The sequence below is a fragment of the Protopterus annectens genome, chromosome 4.part0 (assembly GCF_019279795.1).
Source record: "Protopterus annectens isolate FY-2018-M chromosome 4.part0, PAN1.0, whole genome shotgun sequence".
Taxonomy (NCBI): domain Eukaryota; kingdom Metazoa; phylum Chordata; order Ceratodontiformes; family Protopteridae; genus Protopterus; species Protopterus annectens.
This window is the reverse complement of record NC_056733.1, coordinates 137,449,250-137,466,131: the sequence shown is the minus strand read 5'-3', so window position 1 is coordinate 137,466,131 and position 16,882 is coordinate 137,449,250. Positions and strand designations below refer to the sequence as shown.

Here is a 16,882-nt window from a genome sequence, read left to right as displayed (position 1 = left end):
TATGTATATATATATATATATATATATATACACATATACATATATATATATATATATATATATATGCAGTTAGTTACTTTAACCTCAATTCTGCTTTGATTAGATTTATTGTATCACATCAGGGTTTTTTTATGCCGCTGTCACAATGTAATATTGGTATAATTCCACCATACTGGTGGATGCTCATGCACACACCTGCACACTTTTATACTTTACTTGTTTGCTTCTTCCACTGTTTTCTGTATTTTTGTGTGGGTTTTCTACAAGTTTTCATTGTATAAACATGTTTTGGGGTCTGTAAACATGAAAACTGTAATGACATTTTTTTTTTTTTTTGCAAAGCACTGACATTTTTTCTGAGCTGTTAATAACTTAGCTTTTATGCACACTAATATCCATGGATATTTACTAGATATTATTAGACAGCTATATATTTATATTTATAGTGTCCTAGTTTGCTTATGTTTATGGTTAGACAGCTATGTGTTTTTCTTGATTTTAGTTCTTGTCACAGACCTGATGACGGCTTTATTGCATTAGTCTGCCGAAAGTGAATTTAGATAAAACTCTTTCTATGTATATGCCATGCTTTTCTTAATATCTGATCTTGGAATGTTGGTTGCAATTAGATAGGTAGTGTTTTCCTTGACTAGGATTTAGTTTGATCTAATCAGTAGTAGTGTGTGGGGGTGGATACATGCTGTTCTAAAATGCACTTTTACGGCCCTGTTTATATTGTTTGCCATGAATAGGCTGGTTTAAAATTAAACAATATATATATATTTTTTTCCACACCTACTTCTAAGTATATAAAAGCTGATATGTTTAACATTGTTAAAATATTTCTTATTTTTTTTGTTACTGAGGATTGCTTGTCTGTGATGAATAAAGGCTTGTTGGTTTGGAGCACTACCTGGGTTTCATGATTTTTGGAAATTATTGTAACTGAGCTCAACAACAAAGTTTTAAGACCACTAGTTTCTCTATTTTTTATTTTTTCCTCAACACTCCTGATGGTAAGGCTGGAACTAAACAGACTCCTGTGCTTGTTCATTTTTTTAAATTGTTAAAAAGAAAACATACATGTACATTGCGTTAAAATAACAAAATAAGTGTCATATGGTTTGTTTTCTTTTCTACAACTGTATATGTATCTGAGTCACTTTTTTAAACAATGTCACTTTTTTTTTACTGAAGCTGTTTACAAAAAAGCTCTTAAGCCTCCTACTCAAAAGTATAGAGTTAGAATAAATATAATAATTTTACTCCAACTTGTAGATGTGATATTCTTTTACGAAGAATATATGTCTTGTAGACTGTGCATTGGAATCTGTTTTTCACTGGCCAGCCTAGTTCTTATACAATATTCTCACTAAGCAATTCCCTTTACTGATGCCTTACTGCACTGCTGGATTATTATGCTGCTATGGCAGTCTTTTACTGTTTAATTTTCCTGTTCTACTAATTGTTGTTCTAGCAATATACATTTAATTATTATTATAATGCCCCAACACTGGACCAGTAATCAAAGAGCCTCAATCCTCACCACTGGCACCAGTGGGGGACGTACATTGGGATAATGATAGATACACACAGTATTTCCAGATGCAGCTCTCCATCAAGTGCAATTTCCCTTAAGAACACACAGAGACCACAGTCAGTCCAGGGCTGTTTTCTCCCTCTTTCTCCAGATCCCCAGTAAGACTCTTCACTGGCACAGTTACAGAGTTGAGATATCAGCTGAGTGACCAAGCCAAGGCCTCCAGCACCCTTTCTGTCCAGCCAGTGCTTCATGTCCCTGCCCAAGTAGGTGACACACACTCTTTGAAGTTTGATTTACACACACACAGACACACACACACACACACACACACACACACACACACACACACACACACACACACACACACACACACACACACACACATACACACGTATATACTCACCTGTGAAAGACTGGCATAGGTTTACTAGCTCTGCCCTCTTCTGCTCAGACTATAAGATAATTTTCACTAACACCAGTCACTCTTTATCAGCTACTTTAAGGCCCTTAACAAAGGGTGTCCAAGTTTACTGTGCAATGTAAATACCAATACAACTGGTAGTTTGACCAAGAGCAAGGCTATTAGGAGTGCCCCACAGTGTCACCAAATAGATATTTAAGTACTCTCAGAACTTAAATATCTCTAGACAGATCAGCCATAATGAAAGGTTTAAATATATGTAATAATAAATAATAAAAGAGCAAGAACATACTTAGTATATTTTTACAGTGACATCAGAAGTCAAAATCACAGGAAATATTTAAAACAACATTGCAGAACAGTCTCAAATAAATAAAGAAAAGGCAGTTAAACTAAGTGTTGCTATATTCCTGACTATATCTAAGAGAATTATACTGTTCCCTAGACTTACTTACTCAGAGCAAGGCAGATGTGTGGTGAATGGGTCTTGTCAGGTCCAAGACAAAATACAGAATGTTGTCTTTCACTAAGAAACTTCCCAAATTAATCTCAAATATTACTGCTGGGATAGATTGTAGAATGACATAATTTCTTTTCATCTGACCCTATCCCAGGTGAACCCCCCCACTGTTGGAATCTGGCAGTATTTAGCATCTATCTGTGAAAATACATAAACAAGGGCTCTTCCTTAGGTCTATGGCAAATCGTGGAAGTCAAAAAACAATAAAACATTTCCAAGACAATACAGAAAGCCTCAGTTTTCGACATTGTGCCTCCTTGCTGCACTGAAACTGAAAGACATATTTTTTATGGCCTAGCCATAAAGTAATTTAATTTCAGCTATTTTTCTCAAGTTTTGCAAGTTAACCTCCTGTACTCCAGTTTCCCCTGCAAAACTATATAAATTTAAACAGTTACAATAGTGCATGTACATTTCTGTTCTATTCCAGTAGGGTACACTATGGATACATTTCAAACAGCACTTTGTAAAATACCTCTTCAACACACGTCTGTACAAACCATCTTATATGACATACTACAGCTCTAATACATTTGCAACACAAACAGCTTATATGAATCATGTTGATATTCACAAATGACATAATTATTTACAAAATTCCAGATAGCTGGGCTGGCGGTACCTCCTGTTGTTACACTTCTATATAAATTATGTTAATATTCACAAATGGCATATAATTATTTATAAAATTTCAGCTAGCTCAGCTGGCAGTATTGCCTTTCATCACAATTATTATCATCATTATTATTCATTTAATGACAAATATTCTATTTTTCGATTTTTGTCAAGCATGCTTGTGTTTGGTTTGTAAATGGCAATACCAAGCTGTCAAGATATTATATATTTTTCTTTTATATATATTTACATATTTCTGATATGATTATCTGAGTTTATGACTGAATAAAAAACAACAAAAAAGTTTCTAGTTACTGGACTAGTTGAACAAATCACCTATGTAACTCTTATTAGTAACAAACGCATATATATATATATATATATATATATATATATATATATATATATATATAGACAGAATTCCATCTGAATTCCTGAGGCACCTCTTTTAGTTGCAGAATAACTATCAGTTTGCAATTAAGAACTAAAAACATACCTTCAGTTCTTCCAAGTCTGGTCTCTCTTTTGCAACAACAGCAGCCTGCAGCTGGTCCTCTAACCCATCCCTGGTTACCAGGAAATTGATCAAAGTGCACTGGGCTTGCATTTCAGGTTTGTAATGAGGGTTAAAGCACTTGGTTTGCAGGATAAGCCTAAAGTTTGGATGGTATTCAACTTCCTTGTCTCCAATCTTAATGTATCTGAATAAATATTAAAGTAAAAAGTAAATTATCATTAAATTAAGTTTGTATTTACAACAACAAAATAATAACTAATTACAAAAATTGCTAAAACTTAAAATATTTATATGACTGGATAAAGTATATGTGAATATTTTACTGAGTAAATGTGAATAACAATTTTTAAAAAGGCATGGATAGGACAAAGTATGTGCTAATGTGCCCTAGTCACAGAAATATAGTTTTTTCACTGTGCCATTCTTCAGACTCTGTGAAGATGTAATCTGTGTGGAGTTAAAAACATTCCCTTAATGCCATTTTTTTTAACCATAATTGGACTACTCACATTGTAAGCACAATTAGCAGTATAGTAGTATTGCATAGAGAATTAATAGGTAATAATTAATTAATAGGTATTTTTATGTTTCCTTTGTGAGGTAATGCAAAACACATATTTCCACGTCCAAGTAACATTCTGATACCCGCTGCACAAAACCTTACGTGTCATTTCATGCTACTAACTCCTTAAGGTTCAATATGAGTCATGAAACAAGTTGTCTCTTTGTAGACTCATCTTAGAGAAAGGGATTACAATCACTGCTATGGATATGTTAATATTTTGTTCTCTTATGTTCTCTTTGTGCTATTTAATACTTCAGCATTCAGCTTGTAAGGATACAGTCAGTAGCATTGCTGTTCATAGATAGCCATCAAAATAGCCCTAGTTCTCCACACGTTGCTACTGTATCTCCTTATTTAATTATTTATTTGTACATACTTTGTGTATATAGACAAAAATCTTTACAGATGTAAAATTACTTAAAAAGTACATCCCACAAGAAATAAAACAACAAATGCAGCAGTATTTCTCCACAAAATACATTTTCATCAACTTTTTAAAACATTATTATGTAGCTCTTAACTTCTTAGACCAAGAAATTTGGACAAAGGCAAAAGCAATGGAGACAAATGCCCAAACATAGGGACAGATTTTAAATATTGCTCTTATAACCTTAGAAAGTTGATAGAATAAAGGATGTTGCATTGGCACGCATTTTCTGAAAGATGTGAAGTCTGAAACTCATCAATATTTAGTGACTTCTATCATCAATGACTTGCCAGAAAAATCACAAATGTTATGATGAACTGAGCAAAAATATAAGGCAAAAATGTGGATATTCTGCAAAAATCTGGACAGCTGAGAGGTATGATTATATATCAAATGAGCATTCATACTGCTAAATACTTGTTTAGACAATGAAACAGTTCTACATATTAGGTAGGTAGGCATAATAAAGGAGTCCGGGGGAGCTAATCATGGATAACAGCATCCCTCAGTGACTTCTCTCTTGGAGGATTATGGCAAAAAACCTGCTGCATTTGGAATTGTGGACAGAAGCGAAAAGGTCATAGCATGACTAGCACCATTGGTGAGAAATCTGTTCTGCCACTGAAGGATTGGGGACCACACGTGAGGCATAAGAATAGACCTGTTCAATCAGTCCACTAAAATGTTAGTCTTCTCCTGAATGTACATTGCTAAAAGAAAATAGTTGGAAGAGATCACCCACTGCCACACTCTCACTGCTCCTAACACAAGGGGTGAGAGTGGGTTCCTCCCTGTTTGTTGATGTTCCAGACTACTAACATGTTGCCCATTTGTATAGTAATTGGCCTTTGAGGAAGGATGTCTTGAAATGCCAGAAATGCTATGCCCTCATTTCTAGGACACTGATGTGAAGGCTGGCCTCTAAGGGGGACCACTTGCCTTAGAATAGAGTTTGGCATAATGCTTAAGGTGTTTACCTTGCAAACAAATGGTACAAGGTTTGATTCTCACTAAGGAAAATTTGGGGGGTGGATTTGGTATATGGTTAAGGTCTTCACCTCACAGACACGAGGTACAAGGTTTGATTCTGACCTCAGTTCACTGGCTAGGCTTAAAATGGCCTTTCAAGGCACTTAGGCTAATAATCACCTATGCACCTGTGGGTGTCTAAGGTAAAGCCCCCCCCCCCCCCAATTGGGAGGCGTCTGTGGTCACTGTGGCCTTAGGCAATGGGCCCTGAGAAACATTTGGTGCAGGGCTCCACCAGGATACATGCTGTTGGCAGATCTTTGTGTTTCAAATGGGAGATGTCATGGGATGTCAATTCATAGACCAATCAGCTGCTAGAATCCATCTTAGTACTCTTACGTAGCATCTTGCTGAGCATCATAGGGTTATAGAGGTTGCCAGTGACCCCACAAACTGCAGGACCAGCCTGGTTGGTGGTGACTGAAGATAAAAAATGTTTCACTTGAAGCTGCAATTTGGAGAATCTGGACTGAGGAAGCCAAGCAATTTGAGAAACTATATTCAGATGAGCTCCTAGAACTCCAGGGTTTGGGTTGGAAGGAGGTGATATTTGTCATAGTCGACTGGAATGCCCTAGTGTAGATGGTCCCTGGCACATGTCATGCCTGGTTGGAGCCATGAGGAGGCCGTCATTGAGGTATGGAAACACCTGGAATCCCAGCAATCTTAGGGGAGCTGCAATCACTGCCATACATTTGGTGAACACCCCGGGGGGGGGGGGGACTGTAGTGAAACCAAAAGGCAGGGCTCTGAAATGAAAGCAAATGGCTCCCAGCTGGAAGTGAATGTGTCTACTGGATTGTCTGTCCATTTTCATGTGATAGTATGTGTCTTAGTGATCTGTCGAGCACATCCAATTGTCCTTCCTCAAAAGAAAGAGAATGGACTGAATTTTGACCACTCAGAACTTGGAGTGTTTGACAAATTGGTTTAAGTTCATAGGTTCATAGGTTGGTACTAATCTATCGGCCCTAGGGCCTATACAAGCCCAGCCATAACAATTATCTGGGTATTTCTTCCCACAATATTTACTTCCCTGAACCCCTGTCTAGCAGGGAGACTGACGTAATCCCCGGGGTGAATTTCCTATCTCCCATCCAATCATCAAGGTTCCTTTTAAAGACGTCCAAAGAGGCGCTCTGCTTGACATGTATGGGCAGTCTATTCCAGAGTCTGGGGAGTCTCTGGGTCAGGAACCTATCCTTCCAGCATGTTTTGTTCATTGTGATGACAAGGTTTAGATCCCTGGAACATGTGGCTCTCAGGGATTGGGATTTCTTTAAGTGTAGCATGTCCAACAGCTCTGGGTTTGACATGGCCTTTTATGTTCATAGGTTCATAAGTAGGTACTAGGCTATCGGCCCAAAGGCCTAAGTAAGCCTAGCCAACAAGGTTCCCTGGCTTATGCCACCCAGGAAAGCTAATTTCCTGTGCCCCTGTAGAGCAGAGCCACAGAAGTGATCCTTGGGGTGTATTTCCTGTTTCCCATCTAATCATTAAGATTTTTCTTGGAAGAGTGCTAATGAGGAACTTTGCTTGACATAGATGGGTAGCTTGTTTCAGAGCATAGGAAGTCTCTGGGACAGGGATCTATCCCTCCAGCATGTCCTGTTTATTGCAGTGACAAGGTTTAGGTCCCTAGAGCATGTAGCTCAGAGGGATTGGGATTTCTTAAGGTGTTGCATGAAAAAACAACAGCCACTACTCCCCAGGTACCTCCATTGTAAAAAAGCAGAAATCCTAGGATAAGAAACAACCAACGCAGACAAAGCTCCAGGTTCACAGACAGTCTTTTAATAAAACACATAAGTGCTTTCACCAAATGCTTCTTCAGGTGTGATACAAAAAGTAAATGACTAGGGCACCATATTTAACTATTAAATTGAAATCACATGGTAAGACAAATTACATCTTAAAGCTACAATTCCTAATATTCATACCAACATCATTTAAAACAGATACATATATAAAAAATGCATCATTCTAAAAGCAAAAACAAACAAAAATTTGATCATAAAATGACATAAAAGTAAAAATCACATATATGTATATCTAATAAAGAGATGCACTAAATATTTGATCATGAAGGTAGCATATAATGTGTAGCCAACCACTCATTTCCTTTGTGGATCATTAGACTGACAGCGAATTTAGGGCATGGTTTGAATGATTGTTTACCACTCAGACATACTTTGAAAGCCAGACCACTATGAAGGAAATGAGTGGTTGGCAACACATTATATGCTAATAATAATGCTTCTGGATGCAGAGATAATCACCCTCCAACTGCCTCCAGAGTGCAGCAGAAGGGCAACTGTTCAGGGGTACTAGAAGCTTAACGACACACAAAAAGGAGTAGCCAGTAACAGTGTTTAAGCAGTGTGGTAAAGTGAATCTGAAGCTTTGGTTTTGTGGGCCCCTCACTGCATGGGTGATGTCTACTGTTACAGTTACCCTCTCTGAATCAAGGAGCTAGATCTCCATAGGAGTACTAAGACAACCCTTGAAATTTTTGAAACAACATGTTTCTACCCCCTTTCTGGTTTCTTGAGAAGGTCCTCTGAGTGTTAGGAAAGCGTATACCTATAGCAGATAGAGTTTTCCCAACCTGTTCACTCCTGGAGATCATCTCTAACTCTGGGTTCAAATAAGATAGATCCATTAAAGGGTGCATTGATGAAAGACATCTTGTAGGGCTCTGTAAAGTCGCAAAGGCACATCCAAGTGTGCCTCCTAATAGGAATGCCTGAACCTGCCGCTCTCAAAACACCCTCTATAGCATGGGAACTCTAGCTGCATGGAGGCATTTAACAGGGACTGAAGAGTGGCTATTTGCAAAGATAGTCTTTTTATCTTCTGCTGACATGGGCCCTGAGAGGGATTTGGTAAGTTCCTTAGTCAAACCCCTAGGAACTTGTAAAATGTGCCAGGTAATTCAAAGACCATAATGCAAAGGTTACTAAAGCAAAAATTCACTTCCTGAATCTGTCCAAGCCCCTAGACTCCCCGTAGGGGGGTGAAGAGAGAGACTTAATGTCAGCAAGTTCCTTTTTGTTGGCTGTGACAACCACCATGGCATCAACTGGTGGTCCTCTGCTCCAATGGGCATGGTCTTTGGGTGCAATTAAGTACTTGTCTGGCTTCTAGAAATGAGTTCTGTCATATACACATCTTCCAAGCCTGATGGGAAATGAGGTCCAGCATTTTGTCTGCTGGAGGTACCACCTAGGACGTAGCTGAGCTGGTTCTGAAAGCCTCAAGAAACACAGACTCCTCCTGGGAGGGGGCTTCAGAAAACCAACCACCTTTCTGTCTCAGAAGTTCAAAAATGTCTCCCTGTGAGACATCCTCATGGATTGATCTGAGGACCCCTCCCCTTCATCAAAGTCAGTGTCTTATGTTAAGGACTCCTGTAGGGAATCAATCTGCCTCCTCTTGCACTTATGCTTCTGGGGAACTTCCTCGTGAGATGATCCGAGGAGAACCCAGAGGTGTGTGAGGAGTCCTATAAAAGGACTATCTCAAAATTAGTGTGGACTAGCTGTCCCGATAGGAAAGAATGAGCAGACTCATGAGTAGGAAGGGCAAAAATGTCCCATTCTCCATTCATGTGCAGAGCTCTCTCAAGTGCCACAAAAGCAGAAGCCAACAGTGAGCTCATGACCACTCCAGTAGGAACCGAAGCTGCTGCCTGGAGAAATCCAAGACTTCCCCATGACTCTGTCTCAACACAGAAGTCGGAGCTGAGCTAGCTATCACTGAAGCCCAGAGGGGAAGTGACAGCTTCAAAAGCCTCAAAGTAAAACCTCTATCCCCCAGATCTGGTGCCAAAGCTACATCTCCAAGATCTTTCAGCTCTGACAAGGTTGGGGCCAGATGGATCAGAGAAAGTGTTGGATTCGATGGCCAAGATTTCAGATCAAACTTCAACAATCCCTGGATTCTCAGGTCCAATACCTCCAAAGCAGAGGGATGGATTGGAGCAGGAGTTAGTAATGGTGTTTGGGCTGGTCTGAAGCTCACAAGTCCAATGGGAGACAGAGACAGGAGTACTCACAACTGAATCTGAGTCCTGCAAAATGTACTCATCATCCTGTCAGCATCTGTTTTAGACAGGCTGCTGGTAGGTATCAACGTCACAAACTCAAAGTTTCAAAACTTCAAACTGTAAATGGTCAAAACCATAAGATCGAAGTTTTAAAACTTCAAAATTCTAATAAAAAAATAAAAACAAAAACATTTTTGCTTACATTTTTGCAGGGGGGCAAGTCATCTGCCCCCCACACACACCTTCTGCTAAATAAATTTACCAACTACAATGAGAAAAATGGTAAATTTCTCGTTCCATGCTGTACGGCGATCTCCATTCAAAATGTTCAAAGTTTCAAAACTTCGATCTTATGGCCTCAACCATTTGCAGTTTGAAGTTTTGAAACTTGGAGCATGTGAAAGGAATCTGATGGTAGACCTGAAGGATGAGGAGGAAGGCAGAAGTCTTGACACTCTATGTGAATTCTCTTTGAAAAACTGAGAGTATATTCTGGATGATATTGGCTCAGGAGAGAATTGAGGGTGTAAAAGGATTGGTGACTTAGGAGCCAAAGTTTTCAGATCTGAAGGAGTGGGACAAATCTGAGGTCCTGGAAATGTTGGCCATTTAAGCTGAAGCTGGAGCTGAGTGAAGACAGCAGTCAGGGGAGTGTTTCCTCAACTCCCTTGGCTTATATTTGGCCTTCTCTCTGTCTTTTCACCTTGAGGTTTCTCTACCAGTTTCTGAGTGGAACGGGAAGCTCCAGATAGTGAAGAAGAGGAAGACAATAGACCCTTAAGAACTAATTTGTTCCTGCACTAAACCAAGGCTCTCTGGTTGAAGCTGGAACAAATTTTGCATTCCATCTCTAGATGTGCAGCTCCAAGACACTACACACACACTCCGAATGGGCATCTGAGGTAGGTATCTTGTGCCCACAAGATGAACATTTTTAAAGCCAGCAGGTTTGTCAGGCATATTAAAGGATACATTTAAGTTATCTACTTACCATAACTATACATCTGTGTTGTCCATTTTCATTCTTCCTCAAGGAATGGGTTCAGATCCGATCCTTGGATCCGACTCAGCCACTTTTATGTAATCTAGGACCCAACTCTCGAGCTCCTCCCTTTACCCATAATGCCCCCGATCACTGCTTTACCTCAGATTGAGTTTGCTGCCTCTAAGCTATGTTTGAAAATTATAACAGCCATAATACTGATAGAAAAAATGTAGCAGAACAGAACAGGGGCTCAAACAAGAACAATGGTTCCTGACAAACTCCACCAGGTCATTCTCAAAGATAAGGATGGGGAAAGGTGGGAGGGGCATTGATGAAGAATGCAAATAGACAATACAGATGCACAGTTATGGTAAGTACCTAACTTAAATATCTGATGTTGCCATTTTCATACGTTCCTCATCAAATGAGACAGAGTCCCCAGCTACAGCAACCATGGGTGGCCCTCATGGAAGGATTTCTCGAGTACCACAGAGCCAAATGCAGCTCTGTTCCTGAAGATGATGTCCAATTTATAATAGGCCACAAAGGTATTATCTTTAGGCCAAGTGGTACCTGCACAAATATCATCAATGGAAGCCCTTGACCAAAAAGCAGATGATGTAGCCATTGATCTAGTTGAATAAGATTTTGGTTGTCTTGGCAAGGTCATCCTTTTAAGGCATACACATGACACATACAATTAGTTATCCATTTGGCTATTGTAGTTTTTGAGACATGCCTGCACAATTTGTTTTTGGCAAATGGAAATTAATAAGTGATCAGTCTTCCTAATTTCCTTTGTTCTCTGAAGATAGAAACAAAGTTGGCTATGTACATTTAAAGAATGGAGCATATATTCTCCTTTATTCTCAACTTTAGGGAAGAAAATTTGCAAATTGATGACTTGACTGATGTTTCCTTCTGGTGCAATTTTGGGTAAGAAGGATGGATTTGTCCTTAGAAGATCAAGTAAGGCAGTTTTGAAGAGAGAGCTTAGAATTCAGAGACATGCCTTGCTGAAGTTATGGCAAGAAGAAAAACTGTTTTCCAAGAAAGAAACTTGAGGTCCACTTTTGCAGATGGTTTAAAAGGTGACTGTATTAGACTCTGCAAAACTAAAGTAAGATCCGAAGGTGGCATAGGGTCCTTAATAGGTGGCCTAAGTTAAAAAAGTACCCCTAATGAATGCCTTACGCAGCTTAGATGATCCAAAGGGAAAGCATTATCTCTGACCTGAAAATTTAAAATGGCAGCTAGTTGAACTTCAATGTAGAGAAACTGGCCTCACCTTAAAAAGAAATGTTAGAAATTCTAAAACAGCAGGGATTGGAGCAGATGCAAATCTCTCTGATGAGCCCATAAGGAAAATCTCTTCCATTTACTTTTATAAATCTTTCTTGTAGAGTGTTTCTGAGATGAAAACAAAATTCTCTGAACAGGAGAAGAAAGCCTTGAATGTATAGCCATCACTGGAATTGGAGAAACCATGTGGTCAATTTAAAGCCTGGTATGCTTGGATGAGTCAAGCCTGATGGGTGTGAGAGGAGATCTGGACTGGGGTCCATTGTCAATGGAGGATATATTAGTTGAGACCAAAGGAATGGAAACCAAATCTGCTGAGGCCAAAAGGCAGCAATGAGGATTACTTTGCTGTTGAACCTGAAAGCTTTCTGAATAAACTTGGGAATTAGGGATGGGGAGAGTAAGGATAAAGACCACAGGGCCAAATGTGCGCTACAGCATCTCTCAGAAACCATCCCTGAGGAGAGATTAGGGCAAAGAACCTGCTGCACTTGTTGAGGGGAGAGGTGAACAAGACGCAGCATGGTTGATCATACTGGTGGAAGATCATGCTTGTCACTGACTGAGAGACCACTTGTGAGGCATCACAATAGCTCTGCTGAACCTGTCCACTAGTACATTTGTTTTCCATGGAATGTGCATCACTATAAGAAAGCAGTTGGATGAGATCACCCATTGCCGAACTCTCACTGCTTCTCGGCAAAGAGGGTAAGATCTGGTTCCCCACTGTTTATTGATTTACTAAACCACTGACCTATTGTCTGTTTGAACAGCAATTGTCCCCAGAGGGAGAGAGTTCTGGAAGACCAGCAAAGCTAATAGCACCGCTCTCATCTCAAGCATACTTATATGCAATATGGTCTCCCAAACTGGGAGGCATCCATTGTCAATGTGGCTATGGGTGGAGGAAGAACAGAGGGGTGACTTTGGAAAATCTTGTTGGATTGGATCCACCATACTAATGAGTCCTTGCATACCCTAGACTGTTTTCTTGGAAATTGTGAGGGTTGATGTAGAATGGACCATTGCACTTAAAAAGTCCACTGAAGGATCCTCATATGAAAATGAGCTGTTGGTATCAATGTGATTGCAGCAGCCATCGATTCCAGAGCTCTTAAACCAGCTTGGCTGGAGGAAAATGATGAGACAGAATCTGACTGACATGTTACATTAAAGTAAGAATTCTGCTCTGTGGTAAGAATGCTTGAAGATTCACTGTGTGGAGGTGAGCTCCTATAAACTCCAAGACTTGCACTGGTTGAAATTTAGATTTTGCAAGATTTATAGTGATACTTGGAATGTGAGTCAACTGAAATTTCTGGCTGTTATCAATAAATGCCTGGTTGATGTGGTGAGAAGCCATTTGTGCAACTAATGAAACACCCTGAATCCATGCAGTCTTAGATGAGCTGCAACCACTGCCATACATTTGGTGAACACCCTGAGGGCTGTAATGAGACCAAAAGGCAGGGCCCTGAACTGATAATGACCGGCTCCCAGCCAGAAGCTAAGTAATCTTCTGCATTGTCTGTTCATTTTTATGTGATAATACACATCCTTCAGATCTATACAGTACAGATCTATACAGCACACCCAATTGCCTTTCTGGAGCAATGGCAGAATGAACCATGGACATCTGGAATTTGGAGTTCTTTATGAATGTTTAAATAACTGAGATCCAGAATGGGTCTCAAGTTCTTTGTTTTCTTTGGCATAAAAAGAATATTGAGTAAAAACTGGGTCCTCTTTTGTCTGCTGGAACCTCTTGGATGACTCTTGTCTAGCAGCTTTTTGATTTCCAGGGCTGCTTGCTCCCATTGACTGGGTGGAACATCAGGGAAACTTTCTTATCCTTGGTGGATTTTGTAAAAAGGGAATAAAATATCCTCTGCATATGATTCTTTGCACCCATGTGTCTTTTGTGATGGATATCCAGGCTTATGAGGGCAAAGGCAAGCATCCCCAGACTGTCTCCAGAAAAAAAACAGTTGTGCAACCTTTCAGGAATGCTGGAAGGGTCTGTCCAAGAAAGAATCTTGAGACTCTTGATTTTGCAGACTCCCATTGCTGCATGGGTGGCATCTTCTGCTATTATAATTACTTCCCCCTCTGCCTTTGGGAGAAATGTATCCATTTGAATCTTGAAAAGGCCCTTGAGATTTCTGAAAACACATTTTCTCACCACCCTACTGATTTATTGAGAAAGATCTCTGCAGAGTAGAAAAATGGATTCCTATGGCAGATATGTTTTTTCCATCTTGTTCATTATGGAAAAGAGTCTCTAACAGTGGCCTAAAAAGTGATGAGCCAAAAAAAAGGAGCACTGATGAATGATGCTTTAAAGGGCTCCACAAAGTCACAAAAGTGCATCCAGGCATGCCTTCTAATGGATATGCCTGTACCTGTGGCCTGGGAGAAGCCTTCAGCAATGTGAGAAATTAACCTCATGGATGGTTTTGCTATAGATTATAGGGTGAACAGTTGAGAACAATAAGGTTTTACTTCCTACCCTGACATGGACCCAGGGGTAGAGCTAGACAGTTCCTTTATTAAGTCCCTCTGTAACCTAGTAAAATGTGCCAGGTAATTCAGTGATCATATAGCAAAAGTCGATGATGCATACACTCTCTTTCCATCTCTGTCCATAGATTCATAGATTCATAGATTAGTACTAAGCTAACTGCCCTTGAGAGCCATTTTAAGCTTAGCCAACTATCCCTTGTGAGACTCAAACCCTGCACCTTGGGTTTGTAAGGCAAACACCTTAACCATTAGGCCACCCTCCCAAAGCCCAAGACACTATGTTAGGGGGATGGGCAGAGGAGCTTTGTTCAGCTAGTTCCTTTTTCATGGCTGCTGCAACAGCCATGGTATATACAGGAATCCCCTTGGACTAATGTTGCTCATCTGGTGGTGCACTGATGGTCTTGTCCAGGCACTTGGAATGGGCTCTATGGAGTCTGGCTCTTTCCGTGCCTGGTGCGAGACAAGGTCAACAAGCTCATCCAATTGGGGTGGCAACCCAAGATGCAGATAGGCCAGACCCAAAGCTTCTAGGAATAGTGATTCCTCCTGACAAGGGTTCTAGGAAGACCATCCACCTTTCTGACACAGGATTTTTAAAGTGTCGTTAAATGAGACGTCTTCTGGTGTGTCTTTTAACTCTTGAAGTTTCAAAACTTCAAATTTCTTACAGTCAAGACCTTAAGATTGAAGTTTTGAAACTTTTGAAACTTCAAAAAAAAAAAAATAAATAAATAAATAAAAGTTTAAGTTCTTGCAGGGGCATAAGCCCCCTGCAACCCCCACACCCATTGCTAATTAAATAAACCAACTCCAAGATCACACTACAGTGAGGAAATGGTAAATTTCCTATTCTGCGCTGTACAGCGATCTCCATTTAAACAGTTCAAAGTATCAAAATGTTGATCTTATGGTCTCAACCATAAGAAATTCAAAGTTTTGAAACTTCAAGTTTTAAAAGTAGACCCCTTCTAGTGAAGATCTGGGAACCCTTCCCATTCATCAAACTCAGTGTCCTCTGTCAATGATTCCTGTGGGGGATTTAAGTGCCTCCTTTTGCACAGTTTCTTCTCAGGAACCTCTTCAGTAGAATACTCTGGTGAAGTGTCAGAAGAAAGGGGAAGTCCCTGAGCAGGGACTGTCTGGAAGCTGTTACAGGTTGACCGTCCCTGTGGAATAAGATAAAGAGACTTAGCACTCAAATCTAGAAGAGCAATGGGAGTAGAATCCAAAGAGGTGATAGCCAAAGTATCCCCTGGATGGGAGAAACCCCTTTCCACTACCTCAAAGGCAGAAGGTCCAAGAGAAGTAGAAATCAGCCTTCCCAGAGCAGAAGCTCTCAGATCAGCTAATGTTAAACTCCCTCTGAGTTATGCCCCAAGGACAGAATCAGATCCATTCTGTCCAATGCTGAGGCACTGAGGGGAAGCGACAGATCCAAAATCCTTGGAGTCAAAGTCATCACCCCAGACCCAATGCTGACACTTCAGTTAGAAGACTCATTCTGCATCAAAACACTTGGAGCCAAATGGATCAGGGAAAGATTCGGAGTCGAAGACAGAAACATTCTCAAATCTGATGCCTTGACTCTCAGAATCTTTGGATCTAACAGCTCCAAAACCACAGGTCAGATTAGAGAAGGATTCACTGAAGGGTGTGTGTTGAAGGCTGCAGACTCACGGATTCAACAGAGGATGAAGCCCAAAGGACCCCTATCTGGATATGATCTCTAGGGAACTTTCTCATCATCCTATCCATATCATGCTCAGAAAGACTCTGGGATGACCTGATGGAGGAGGATGCTGAGGGAGGATGAGAAGTGTTTTTTGGAGTCTCCTGCAGAAAAGGAGACCTCAACCTCAGAGATACTGGCTCCAAAGAGAAGCATGGAGACCAGAGCCAAGGAAACCTGCCTGGACATGTGATTGGATCCAAAGAAGTTGGATCTGAAACCATTATAATCTTGGGGGCAGTAGGATCTGACAAGGTCAGATCTTAGACCTTTTTTATTTTTGAAGGTGGCTCCAAACTCAGAGCAGAAGAAGGAGATTGTCCAGAAGAAGCTTTCTAGACTACCTGGTCTCCAAAGATCAATTAAGGACTCATATATAGGATAGAAGAGGTCACTTAAGGTTAATAATTTCTGAAATGAGGGGGTGGGACAAGGAACTAAACTTTCCATTTAAGGGGTAAAATAAAACATTTCAGAGCATTATTGGAAATGATCACCCAGACTCTGCTACTCTATGCTGTGAGGGAAAGGTTGGTTGTCTTTTTATTGTTGTATTTTGTATTAGTTTATTGTGTTTTTATATTTTGAGTGGTATGATTTGCTTTCTTTACCTTGTGTTTTGCTTGTGTTCTGTTTGAACTGAATATTAAAACTT

At 40.0% G+C, this 16,882-nt stretch overlaps 1 protein-coding gene across 1 annotated transcript in view; it reads right to left on the bottom strand.

Annotated features, from left to right (window-relative positions):
• Positions 1 to 16,882, bottom strand: part of LOC122800226 (dynein axonemal heavy chain 17-like) — a 17,083,451-nt gene that overhangs the window by 2,520,055 nt on the left and 14,546,514 nt on the right. Inside the window, exon 67 of the mRNA XM_044069720.1 lies at positions 3,596 to 3,800. Within this exon, the coding sequence (XP_043925655.1) occupies positions 3,596 to 3,800 (205 nt within the window). The remainder of the gene's footprint in view (positions 1 to 3,595; positions 3,801 to 16,882) is intronic.